The sequence below is a fragment of the Ranitomeya variabilis genome, chromosome 2, assembly GCF_051348905.1.
Source record: "Ranitomeya variabilis isolate aRanVar5 chromosome 2, aRanVar5.hap1, whole genome shotgun sequence".
NCBI lineage: Eukaryota > Metazoa > Chordata > Amphibia > Anura > Dendrobatidae > Ranitomeya > Ranitomeya variabilis.
This window is the reverse complement of record NC_135233.1, coordinates 363,004,748-363,019,077: the sequence shown is the minus strand read 5'-3', so window position 1 is coordinate 363,019,077 and position 14,330 is coordinate 363,004,748. Positions and strand designations below refer to the sequence as shown.

Sequence of the window (14,330 nt, the reverse complement as noted above, 5' to 3'; positions counted from 1 at the left end):
GGGAAGTATAGGTCAGGAAGGTGTATACTGGGAAGTATAGGTCAGGAAGGTGTATATTGGGAAGTATAGGTCAGGAAGGTGTATACTGGGAAGTATAGGTCAGGAAGGTATATACTGGGAAGTATAGGTCAGGAAGGTGTATACTGGGAAGTATAGGTCAGGAAGGTGTATACTCGGAAGTATAGGTCTGGAAGGTGTATTACTGGGAAGTATAGGTCAGGAAGGTGTATACTGGGAAGTATAGGTCAGGAAGGTGTATACTGGGAAGTATAGGTCAGGAAGGTGTATACTGGGAAGTATAGGTCTGGAAGGTGTATACTCAGAAGTATAGGTCAGGAAGGTGTATACTGGGAAGTATAGGTCTGGAAGGTGTATACTGGGAAGTATAGGTCAGGAAGGTGTATACTAGGAAGTATAGGTCAGGAAGGTGTATACTGGGACGTATAGGTCAGGAAGGTGTATACTGGGACGTATAGGTCAGGAAGGTGTATACTCAGAAGTATAGGTCAGGAAGGTGTGTACTGGGAAGTGTAGGTCAGGAAGGTGTATACTGGGAAGTATAGGTCAGGAAGGTGTATACCGGGAAGTATAGGTCAGGAAGGTGTATACTGGGAAGTATAGGTCAGGAAGGTGTATACTCAGAAGTATAGGTCAGGAAGGTGTATACTGGGAAGTATAGGTCAGGAAGGTGTATACTCAGAAGTATAGGTCAGGAAGGTGTATACTGGGAAGTATAGGTCAGGAAGGTGTATACTGGGAAGTATAGGTCAGGAAGGTGTATGCTGAGAAGTATAGTTCAGGAAGGTGTATACTGGGAAGTATAGGTCAGGAAGGTGTATACTGGAAAGTATAGGTTAGGAAGGTGTATGCTGGGAAGTATAGGTCAGGAAGGTGTCTACTGGGAAGTATAGGTCAGGAAGATGTGTACTCAGAAGTATAGGTCAGGAAGGTGTATACTGGGAAGTATAGGTCTGAGGGGTGTATAACCAGAAGTACAGGTCAGGAAGGTGTATACTCAAGTGTAGATCAGAAAGGTTGTCTCATGTTTGTATATGATTAATACTGCAATCTATTGCTCACTGTTATCACCCATCTCAGGTCAGGGAGTCAGACTGTAGTGTGATAACAAGGCATGAGTAGTACATCGGCGTGTGTAGTATCAGCAGCTCTGTACTTAGGGGGGAGAACTCTTTTAAAATCCATACTGTGATAGATCAATACGATTGAAAAACAGTTTTTCCCACAACTTACCAGATTGTCCAGCTCGGGGTTGGATGAGAATAGAGGTTTTTCTGTTCTGACCTGGAGACATGAAGCAGAAGTCGGGTTATTATCATCAGTCGGGCCGGCGCGGCGCTCTTCCCCCTGTCTCCCATCAGGCCTACTCCAGATAAACTTTGCGTTTTAATCTCCAATAATCTATTAAACTGTTGATCTTCCCGCCTGGCGCTTCCCAGGAGAAGCCTCTGCCGCGGCCTCCTGACAGCATCCTTTGCTTTTATGTCCTAAACCTTTTCGGTTTCCCCATCCATAAAACATCAGCGCTCAGATATCGAGATTTTATCCTAATGCCCGACTTCAAAAAACCAGCAACATCTGTAGCGGGAGCAGCAAGTCATTGGGGCTTTTTTAAGTGTTTCTCATTGATTTTTTTTTTTCCCTGACGCACTTTTTATTTTATTGCGTAAAAAGAGATCACAAATTAACCCTTCGTTTCCTCATCACCCAAAGCTTGAACACACCACACGTTGCCGCCGCCGTCCCTTTTTTTTTTTTTTTTTACAGTGTCCCAGGCTTGTATCGACAGCCAGGCTCATTATTAGTCATTATGATCACACTTTTAATTACAATGTTGTCGCACATATGCCGACAGCCGACACAGGTCCAACAGCAATGGATCATTTATCGTACCTATATACATATGTGCTTTTTTGGGGGGCTTTGCACACATCCATTTTCAAGGCCCGCTTAAAGTCAGTATCCTCCTTCCGACGTCTTTATGTCGTGCTCTTTTGTGAAGGTTTTACAATTGTTTTAATAAGTTTCTAAAATCGTCAGGCGTGGGAATTTTTTTTTAAAAAAACAGCGCCACTTTTGGCAGGTGGTTGAAGCTGGTATTGCAGCATTTAGTTTATACCAGACACATCCTATGGACAAAACTAGACTGTAATCACAGCTACTTTTAGGCCTCAACTACCAAAGGCTTTATCAGAGATTTGAGAACTACAAGTCCCAGCATGTTTTTTTTCCCCCTGAATTGTGACCAGATTTCCAGGGCTTTCCAAAATACAACAATGCTTGTATAGGGAATATATTCATAGCTTAATGCTTTACAACACTTCTGGGACTTGCAGTTCTCCTGCAGTCTCTCCTTGTGTAATTAAAAAAAAACAAAAAAAACAAATGAATGAAAAAGTTTGGCCCCGATTGATTTTTTTTTATTTTTTTTGCAAAAGTCAAAGTTTGGATTTCTTTCTATTCTGGCGCCAAATTTTGTATGTCTTTTTTTGCATCATTTTTACACTTATTTTTTGAGCCCCCGCTCTTTTTTATTTACGGTATTTCTTTTTTCTTAACATTGCAGGCGTGGTTTTTATTATCCAGATGTTTTTAGATAATTCATCATTTGTGACTTTTTAAACTGTTGCAACATTTTTCACCAATGGTACTTTATTTAGTGGAGCACAAAACCTAATTTTTTGAAAAAAAAATAATTTTCAACTAAAAAGTGACATTTTAAAGCTTATGAAGAGGTTTTTACAACATTTTACTAAACAGAAAAATAAAAGGAGCAAATAAAGCAAAAAAAAAAAAAAGCATCTTTGAAATTTGAAATTATTAGTTTTAATATATTTGGCGCAAAATTCGAAAAGAAAGGCAAATCTGGGCCTTTGTGTTTCTGCGGCATTTATAAGGAACCTTCTTACCCACCTCCCACCTAAAAAAAAAATAGTGGGGTGGTGTTCCCTTAAATATGGCGCTCCTATGAGACCCCCACGACGGCGAAGATTCATCGATCACGCGGCCACCTGGTCTTTGTACGCTGTCAGCGTTCGGGGGGCTTCTAAGGGAGCCGTTTTGCTTTGTGTTAATTAAATCCACCTTCCTCACAGATCGAGCCTCTTGATAAAAGCCGCCACATCTGAGGAACCGTCGGCGGCTCTCCGCTCCGCAAATCGCACTGACCTGTTTGGCAAATACAGCGATGTCTTCGTTGAATGAATCCGAGGAGCACACGTCCCCCCCAGGGAAGGATCCGGAATTATCCCGTGGCGAACAAGTAGCCAGCTCACACTTCTCAAACACCAGCGCCAGCAGGGGAAACAGGGGGTGTCTGTGCAGGAGGGGAGATGTCACAGTTACGCGTCAGGTCGTCACGTGGGGTACAGTGAAATCACACAGTATACCGAGCCTGCTCGCCCAGCTGCTGCCTCAAGAGCTCGCAATCTCTTCACAATGGAGAATTTTTACCCAGAATTCCTCCCTTATCCCAACATGGAAGCCGGCGTCGAGCGCCATAAAAATGCTTCGATCCACTATTGATGACGTGCGTATACGTCTCTCTGTATACTTTATAGCCGGCCGGAGGATGAAGACGTCTGTATTTTTAGCCGCACGCTCACACGTGTCTGTATATTTATAGTCGGGCAGTGGGCGGTATAGTGTTACATACCGGCTCTTTTTCACTTCTCTAATGAGCGAAAATCTCCGGCTACGAATTGTGATTTTTTTCAATAAATAATTCAGGTTCGTGTTTAGATTGCAAGCTCCTGGAATCAGAAAACTGCGCTGCCATTACCAGGCCCCTGACACCAGATGTATGTATAGACATAATACCGTACATATACAGAGAGAGCAGCCATACCGTATATATACAGAGAGAACATATATAATACCGTACATACACAGAGAGAGTAGACATACCATACATATACAGAGAGAACATACATAATACCGTACATATACAGAGCGAGTAGACATACCGTACATATACAGAGAGAACATACACAATACTGTATATATACAGAGAGAACATACATAATACTGTATATATACAGAGAGAACATACATAATACCGTATATATACAGAGAGAACATACATAATACCGTATATATACAGAGAGAACATACATAATACCGTATATATACAGAGAGAACATACATAATACTGTATATATACAGAGAGAACATACATAATACCGTATATATACAGAGAGAACATACATAATACCGTATATATACAGAGAGAACATACATAATACCGTATATATACAGAGAGAACATACATAATACTGTATATATACAGAGAGAACATACATAATACCGTGTATATACAGAGAGAGCATGCATAATACCGTGTATATACAGAGAGAGCATGCATAATACCGTACATATACAGAGAGAACATGCATAATACCGTATATATAGAGAGAGCATACATAATACCGTACATATACAGAGAGAGCATGCATAATACCGTACATATACAGAGAGACCATGCATAATACTGTACATATACAGAGAGAACATACATAGTACCGTTATATACAGAGAGAACATACATAATACCGTATATATACAGAGAGCATGCATAATACCATACATATACAGAGAAAACATACATAGTACCGTATATATACAGAGAGCAGACATAATACCGTATATATACAGAGAGAGCAGACATAATACCGTATATACACAGAGTAGACATAATGCAACCATATATATACAGTGAGAGCAGACATAATACCATATATATATATATATATATATATATATATATATATATATATATTTATATACAGAGAGAGAGAATATGAATAAGGGGCTCAGACACTGCAATGGCCTGTCACGGGAACATGAGATTAGAGCGTGTAGACCCCCAGCAGGGTTAATCACACAGGTCACAGGTAAATGACAGGGATATATGGAGCTTAGGATGGTCCTGGCCTTGTGGAAAATCACATACACAAGAAGTACATACACGTGGTATATCTGTGGTAACGCTCCACTACATAATCCACAAATGGGCACTGCAAAAATCAGCGCCAATGCAAGAGCAGATTCTTACAACCTACTATCCAATAATACAATATATATATATATCATGTTCAGTATCATCTACTACATGAGGATAGATAGATAGATAGATAGATAGATAGATAGATAGATAGATAGATAGATAGATAGATAATAGATAGACAGATAGATAGAAAGATAATAGATAGATAGATAGATGATGGATAGATAGATGATGGATAGATCGATAGATAGATAATAGATAGATGATAGATATGGAATCTATCTATTATCTATTATCTATCTATTATCTATCTATCTATCTATCATCTGTCTTCTATTATCTATATATCTATTATCTATCTACTATCTATCATCTATCTATTATCTATCGATCATCTATTTATTATCTATCTATTATCTATCTATCATCTATGTACCAATCTATTATCTATCTATTTTCTATTATCTATCTATCTATCTAGCTATCTATCTAATCTATCTATCTATCTATCTATCTATCATCTATCTATTTATCTATCTATCTATCTATCTATCTATCTATCTATCTATCTATCATCTATCTATTATCTATCATGTCTATTATCTATATATCTATTATCTATCTATTATCTATCTATCTATCTATCTATCATCTATCTATTATCTATCTATTTATCATCTGTCTACTATCTATCTAGCTATCATCTATTTAAAATTTAAAAAAAATAAAAATGGGTGCAGCACTAGCAATACACAAATAGTAGGGTCTAAAGCCTCGGAGGTCTGACCTGTCCTTCAATATATCTAATAAATAGAGACAGCACTTCAATACAGAAAAATAATGGCCCATAGCGGCAATGGCGACATTTTGTTCCAAATTACTTGAGAAAGGTCCTTATTTAGACCGAAACATCGCTATTGCCGCTATGGGCCATTAAATATTTTTCTGTGTTGGAGTGCTGCCTCTATTTATTAGATATATTGAAGGACAGGTCAGACCTCCGAGGCTTTACACCCTACTATTTGTGTATTGCTAGTGCTGCACCCATTTTTTTAAATTTTAGATAGATGATAGATAATAGATAGATAGATACGAAATCTATCTATCCATTATCTATCCATGTATGTATCTATCTATTATCTATCTATTATTTATCATTTATCTATATCTATCTATCTATTATCAATCATTTATCAATTATTATCTATCAATTATTATCTATCTATTATCTATCATCTATCTATTATCTATCTATCTATCTATCTATTAGCTATCTATTATCTTTCTCTTAGTAATGTAAACCAATGTGAATATCCATGTGAGATTTCCATATACTGTAGCACAGTACATTCTGCTCCACATTACACCCTGTGTGAACAGATCCGGACCGGTGTGCAGTGCGGGGAGGTGATCATACCATCCCATACATAGAATATATATATATATATATATATATATATATATATATATATATATATATATATATATATATTTACCAATACAGGGAATGACCAATAACTAACACCACCCAGTACACCAGAGAGTAACTCTACACATGCCACATACGTCGCTCCTCTATGTAGGAGCCCCACAGCACGGCACAGATGTGACTCCTCATGATGGCCGCCCATGCTCGCTCTACAGGCCATCACCAGCATTAGTACAGGCCTTGGTGAGGTCCATGGACCACAGAGCTCGCAATCACACGACACACGATGCTCTCCGCTCCTGATCCTGTGATGGGTGTAGTGAGGGGCACTTAGGGGAACGCATATATGTACATTTATATAACACATAAGCGGACACCGTGGACGTAGCGTGCTGTGATCCTGTAAGATCTGCAAATGTGATATTACGCCAAGGGGTCAGCAGCACTAATGTGCAGCCAGCAGTGAGCTCATGAGGCGCCAGCATCGCTTACCCATAAATCTCATCCTTCTCCCTCTTCAGGCCATCGTTGCTGCCCATCCCGGGGGGCATAGGGACCCGGTGAGGTGCTCCAGCAGTTCCATAGGGTGAGCTTTGGCTTAGGGGGTGATGCTGCATGGCTCTTCCTGGGTGTGCATCCCCAAATCCTGCTAGGGAGATCCCATCTAACCCCGGGTAATGCACCATGTCATCGTACTGCAAGCACAGGACAGGAGAGGTTACTCAATGCATCCCTGCACATACATGGGTCACATGCAGAACACGGATAAGGCACAACATGGCATGCACTGTACATGTAGCAGAGCTGAATGGGTCATTTTAGGGTCTTGTGGATACCTCCAAGGAGTCAGATAATCAGTAAGTGCAATGGAAATCCACAGGAAAAGACTGTGACACATACGACCAACTCAGCTCTGCTACATCTGGGAATATAATATGATCCTAGTATATTGCAGTCACCATGCACGTACCATATACTGCACATACAATGTACAATCTAGGCGTCAATACCATAAATACATGTACAATACCTTCTATAAAGTCTACACACAATGCTAGAATGATCAGCTACAAGTAACCTACATATATATATCGTTAGTTATTTATAGTAACATATATTTATTGTATTTATTTATATTATTGTGCATTTATCACTTTTATTTTTCTCCAATAAAAAGAAACATAATTCATAAATAAAACAAATTCAATTTCCATAATTAAAATATAAACATTTTTAGTTAAAAAAAAATCATACAAATAAAATTAACATTTTTTTTATACAAATACAAAAATAGAAAACCTCGCAAACCTCTCTTTTTTAATTACATCCCCCCAATGCACTTTTCCTTTTCTTTTTAAATAGATTTTTACATCCCAGAAACTCATCCTGTAATCTAAAACTAAATTTATAGTATTTCCCCCTAAAAGCAGAAATGTTCTATTAGGCACTAACCAAAACCGGCTCCATGAAATAAACCCTAACCTTAGTTTGGATGTGAATTGGGATTATTTTGGAGAAGAAAATGTCTTTGCTTTAGTTTCATAAGTAAAGGATGAACCTAACACTGGATAAATTGTCTAAAAAAATTACACTTATTGTCAGTCCTTAACTATTGACTTTATTTTTTTACATGGTTTAACAGTTTTAGAGGGGGGCAAAGAAAAAACAAATTCTCGGTTTATTATCCTTTTTGATTTAGCCTCACTGTATTACAGTAATTTATGCAAATCGTTAGAGGTACGTGCATCAAGCTGAGCAAATTATCCTCTCCCTACACACAATATATTGTAATATTTTTTATTTAGTAGTTTTCTTCCCACACTCCTCACACTCAGCTCTCTCCACTCCCAAACAGCAATCAGTCAACTGTAAAGAAACTTTTGTAAAATGCAAATCTCCGTCCAGAAGCTCCCTCTCGCCTTATATTTTCCTGCCTTGGCCCTGGAGATTTGGGAAAGTTTGGAGGAGGGTGTGAATTACTACTGGGCACTTCTACATGGTGCAAACCTACTGGAAAGGAACAGATTACAATATACAGTAGAGAACTAGCTATCTATCTATCTATCTATTATCTATCTATTATCTATCTATAATCTGTCTATCTATCTATTATCTATCTATTATCTATCTATCTATCTATTATCTATCTATCTATTATCTATCTATCATCTATCTATTATCTATCTATTTATTATCTATTATCTATCTATCTATCTATTATCTATCTATTTATTATCTATCTATCTATTATCTATCTATTATCTATTGATTCTCTATCTATCATCTATTATCTATCTAATCAAACTATACAAACATACACCCACATGTTTTATATTAATTGAAAGATTTAGATAGGAGATAGATAGATAGATAGATAGATAGATAGATAGATAGATAGATAATAGATAGATAATAGATAGATAACAGATATATAATAGATAGATGATAGATAGATAGATAATAGATAGATGATAGATAATAGATAACAGATGGATAATAGATAGATAATAGATAGATAATAGATAGATAGATAATAGATAGATAGATAGATGATAGATAGATAACAGATAGATAGATAATAGATAACAGATAGATAGATAGATAGATAGATAGATAGATAGATAGATAGATAGATAATAGATAGATGATAGATAGATAATAGATAGATAATAGATAATTATGTTTTACACATTACACACAATGCAAATATACACACATAACTGTATATATATTATGAGCATTTCATTATGTTTTATATTTGTTTTTTATTGTTTACTCTTACAAATAAATATTTATACTTTTTACTGTGTCCTTTTCTCCCTTTTTTACACATCCATGAAAACTTTAGGTGACTTTTTCCTTCCTTCATAACCATTTTTTAATCTTCTTACACACAGAACAATCTGCTATCTAGTATATCCTATACATTCAGATACAAACAAATATTTATACTTTTTGCTATTTGCTTTTTTCCCCTTTTTACACGTGCATAAAAACTTCAGTCAACTTCTTTTCTTCCTTCACAATCATCCAAGTCCAAGTGAAAATACTGAAATATATATAAATATATATATATACACTATAAAGCTACATTGGGGGAGCTGGGGCAGTAAACACATTCATCTCTCTAAGTTCACACATTTAATGAGGATGACATTCCAATGTTAATTTGTGCAGAACTAATTAGAGCAATTGTGTTATTTGCATAGTGAATGGCGTGTTTGAGGTTTGTGTCATATATATGTATGTATATATAGCACATGTCGTACTGGTACAATTACTATACAGAGTGTATATGAGGCCATAAGGCTTACGATATTTACATTACATTATCAGGAAATAAGGTTGCAGGACCTTGCTGTGTATTGATACATACAGTGTGCAGTCAGTATATAAAGCTACAGGACTGTGCTGTGTGTAATGCATACATTATAAAATCAGCATAAAATATTGCAGAACTCTGCCGTATATACACATACAGTCAGTATAGAAGGATGGATTATTATATTTGTGTGTATTTATACATATAATATATATATATATATATATATATATATATATATATATATATATATATATATATATATATATATATATATATATATATATATATAGTTAGCATTTAAGGAGGCATATATTATACATACATATACACATATATAATCAGTGTGACCAGTCAGTGTAGGAGGCAGGACTGTTCTCAGGCTGGAGATAAGATCTCTTCTGCGGCTAAACTTCAGTTGCTTGGAAAAGAAAGTTTTCTACAAGGGAAGAAGTGATCTGGAGCCTGGGGGAGGCTGTATACACAGTGTACAATATATAAAGCACTGTTAAGGACTCGATGTGTAACCAGTATATATATATATATATATATATATATATATATATATATATATATATATATATATATATATATATATATATGTATATGTATACATACACAGGATTTGTGCACTGTCATTGGAATATAATCTACATTTTCTAAATGTAACGAGGATTTATCAGTATTGTTGGTGTTATTGAGTGTTTTGCAGTGTTAGAGTTCCATGTATCTAGAAGAAGGAGCCAAAGAAATACCCTAAAAAAGTAGTCTGATACAATGATGGGAACACTGCTCCTTGACCTCAGGACATCCTGTGAGTTATGTGATAAAATGTGTCCAGTACATTCTATGAGATAAAGTAATAAAGTATCCAGTTTCTTTCCTGATGTGTCTGGTGTATTCTATGTGCATTTTATGCGTCTAGTATATGTTATGTGTTTACAGAAGGGTATAATATAGTTAGGCTTCTAGGGAAGTATATATTATACGTTTACAGTATATTTTAGCGCATTGTGTGTACAGTGCATTAGGTCAGGTTATATAGCGTGGTATACTTTTGAGTGTTTAATTACATAAAGTATCCTATGTGTTGTTATATAAGGGTCTAGTAAGCTGTTATATATTGGTCTTGTATATTATAGTATGGATAGGTGTTTAGTTATCTCGTATCCAGAGGTTGTTACATGAGTCTATTATACATTAGTCGAGTATATTATAGCATAGATTGGGCTAGTATATTATAATATATTCTGGCTTTGTATAGTTTCAGTGTCCATTATCTAGTATATTATGTTACCTATGGGTCTGGTATATCTATATATATATTAGTAAATATTGGTATAGTATATATTGTTCTTGTATATTCTGAGCGCTTATTATCTAGTATCCAGAGTATTCTGTTACATATAGGTCCAGTATATTATTACAGTACTTATTGGTCTTGTATATTTAAGATGTATTGGTTTATTATATTATAGTACATACAGTACTTGTTTAGCAGAGTTTGACTGTTTATTATCGTGTCCAGGGTATTGTTACATATGAGACTTGTATATATTGGTCTATTATAGTATATATTAGTCTCGTGTAGTTGGAGGGCTTATTATCTAGTATCCAAAGCATTATGTTACATGAGTCTAGTATATTATGGCTCGTATTGGTTTTGCATAGTTTTAGTGTTGATTATCTAGTATATATTGGTCTTGTATATCATAGTATTTATTGGCGTTGTATAGTTTGTGTGCTTATTATCTAGTATGTTACATGTAAATATGGGTCTGGTATATTATAGTATATATTGGTCTATTATAGTATATACTGTATATATTGGTTTTGCATATCATAAAATATATTGGTTGTGTGTAGTTTGTGTGTTTATTAACTAGCATGTTACGTATGGGTCTGGTATAGTATAGTATATATTGGTTCTGTGTAGTTTTGAGTCCTGATCTGTATATTCTGTCACATTCACCTCTGGTATAGTATATATTGGTTCTGTGTAGTTTGGGCTGCTGATCTGTATATTCTGCTAGATTTGGGTCTGGTATAGTATATATTGGTTCTGTATAGTTTGGGCTGCTGATCTGTATATTCTGTCACATTCACCTCTGGTATAGTATAGTATATATTGGTTCTGTACAGTTTTGGCTGCTGATCTGTATATTCTGTCACATTCACCTCTGGTATAGTATAGTATATATTGGTTCTGTATAGTTTTGGCTGCTGATCTGTATATTCTGTCACATTTAGCTCTGGTATAGTATAGTATATATTGGTTCTGTACAGTTTTGAGTGCTGATCTGTATATTCTGTCACATTTAGCTCTGGTATAGTATAGTATATATTGGTTCTGTATAGTTTTGGCTGCTGATCTGTATATTCTGTCACATTCACCTCTGGTATAGTATAGTATATATTGGTTCTGTATAGTTTTGGCTGCTGATCTGTATATTCTGCTAGATTTGGGTCTGGTATAGTATAGTATATATTGGTTCTGTATAGTTTTGAGTGCTGATTTTGTATATTCTGTCACAGTTAGCTCTGGTATAGTATAGTATATATTGGTTCTGTACAGTTTTGAGTGCTGATCTGTATATTCTGTCACATTTAGCTCTGGTATAGTATAGTATATATTGGTTCTGTATAGTTTTGGCTGCTGATCTGTATATTCTGTCACATTTACCTCTGGTATAGTATAGTATATATTGGTTCTGTATAGTTTTGGCTGCTGATCTGTATATTCTGTCACATTTAGCTCTGGTATAGTATAGTATATATTGGTTCTGTACAGTTTTGAGTGCTGATCTGTATATTCTGTCACATTTAGCTCTGGTATAGTATAGTATATATTGGTTCTGTATAGTTTTGGCTGCTGATCTGTATATTCTGTCACATTTAGCTCTGGTATAGTATAGTATATATTGGTTCTGTACAGTTTTGAGTGCTGATCTGTATATTCTGTCACATTTAGCTCTGGTATAGTATAGTATATATTGGTTCTGTATAGTTTTGGCTGCTGATCTGTATATTCTGTCACATTTAGCTCTGGTATAGTATAGTATATATTGGTTCTGTACAGTTTTGAGTGCTGATCTGTATATTCTGTCACATTCACCTCTGGTATAGTATAGTATATATTGGTTCTGTATAGTTTTGGCTGCTGATCTGTATATTCTGTCACATTCACCTCTGGTATAGTATAGTATATATTGGTTCTGTATAGTTTTGGCTGCTGATCTGTATATTCTGCTAGATTTGGGTCTGGTATAGTATAGTATATATTGGTTCTGTATAGTTTTGAGTGCTGATTTTGTATATTCTGTCACAGTTAGCTCTGGTATAGTATAGTATATATTGGTTCTGTACAGTTTTGAGTGCTGATCTGTATATTCTGTCACATTTAGCTCTGGTATAGTATAGTATATATTGGTTCTGTATAGTTTTGGCTGCTGATCTGTATATTCTGTCACATTTAGCTCTGGTATATTATAGTATATATTGGTTCTGTACAGTTTTGGCTGCTGATCTGTATATTCTGTCACATTTAGCTCTGGTATAGTATAGTATATATTGGTTCTGTATAGTTTTGAGTGCTGATCTGTATATTCTGTCACATTTAGCTCTGGTATAGTATAGTATAGTATATATTGGTTCTGTACAGTTTTGAGTGCTGATCTGTATATTCTGTCACATTTAGCTCTGGTATATTATAGTATATATTGGTTCTGTACAGTTTTGAGTGCTGATCTGTATATTCTGTCACATTTAGCTCTGGTATATTATAGTATATATTGGTTCTGTACAGTTTTGAGTCCTGATCTGTATATTCTGTCACATTTAGCTCTGGTATATTATAGTATATATTGGTTCTGTATAGTTTTGTCTATTCTGTCACATTTAGCTCTGATATGTTGTAGCCCATCTCGGTGTACATAATAAGTGTCCAGCATGCTCTATATGTGACACATGGCTGTGATGCATACAGGAGTGCAGTAGTGGCTTCCTATGAAGTGTCATGTGAGTGCCCCCCACCCAGGCTAAATCACTGCCCACCCTCCAGAGCCCCAGGCTGCTGTGTGCCCATGTAGCCGGCCTATGGAGCACGCTAGCCGGCTGCAGCTGCCTGCCCACCCCGGTCACAATGGTAGAAGAAGGAGGGCACCTACCCTTTGTGCCATTCCGCCGGTGCTCGTCCTTGTGGCTGGAGACAATGGGAGGTGAGGGCGCTAGCAGCTCCTGGCTGGAGGGGAGCACAGGGCTGGGGGACAAGGTGCTGGGCGCTGGAGGGCTGGAGGCTGGTGGAGCATGGAGGGCACGGAGAGGAGCTGCTCTCACAGCCGCCTGTCCATCAATGTGTCACGGAGCAGATGAGTGATGAGTCCCGCTGTCTGAGCCCCTGGAAGAAGCTCCCGCTCCGCTCACACAGCAGCAGACATCCCGGCTTCCTGCAGGAGGATGATGCTGGGCAGCGGCAGCTCCGGCTGTGATGTGTGCTGTGCTGTGTACAGGGGGTGATGATGATGATGATGATGATGATGCTCCTCTCTCCCTCCCTC

General features: G+C 36.6%; 1 protein-coding gene across 4 annotated transcripts in view; it reads right to left on the bottom strand.

Annotated features, from left to right (window-relative positions):
- The window catches only part of MEIS3 (Meis homeobox 3), a 79,872-nt gene that overhangs the window by 47,288 nt on the left and 18,254 nt on the right, over nucleotides 1-14,330 (bottom strand). The window contains exons 1-4 of one of the 4 annotated variants that reach the window (XM_077285729.1): nucleotides 13,941-14,293; nucleotides 6,945-7,147; nucleotides 3,187-3,334; nucleotides 1,252-1,302 (exon numbers count right to left, since the gene is read on the bottom strand). In XM_077285729.1, the coding sequence (XP_077141844.1) occupies nucleotides 1,252-1,302; nucleotides 3,187-3,334; nucleotides 6,945-7,147; nucleotides 13,941-13,952 (414 nt within the window). In that variant the 5' untranslated portion in view covers nucleotides 13,953-14,293. Of the gene's footprint in view, nucleotides 1-1,251; nucleotides 1,303-3,186; nucleotides 3,335-6,944; nucleotides 7,148-13,940; nucleotides 14,294-14,330 lie in introns of those variants that run through there. The other 3 variants (XM_077285727.1, XM_077285730.1, XM_077285728.1) reach the window with 3 other exon arrangements.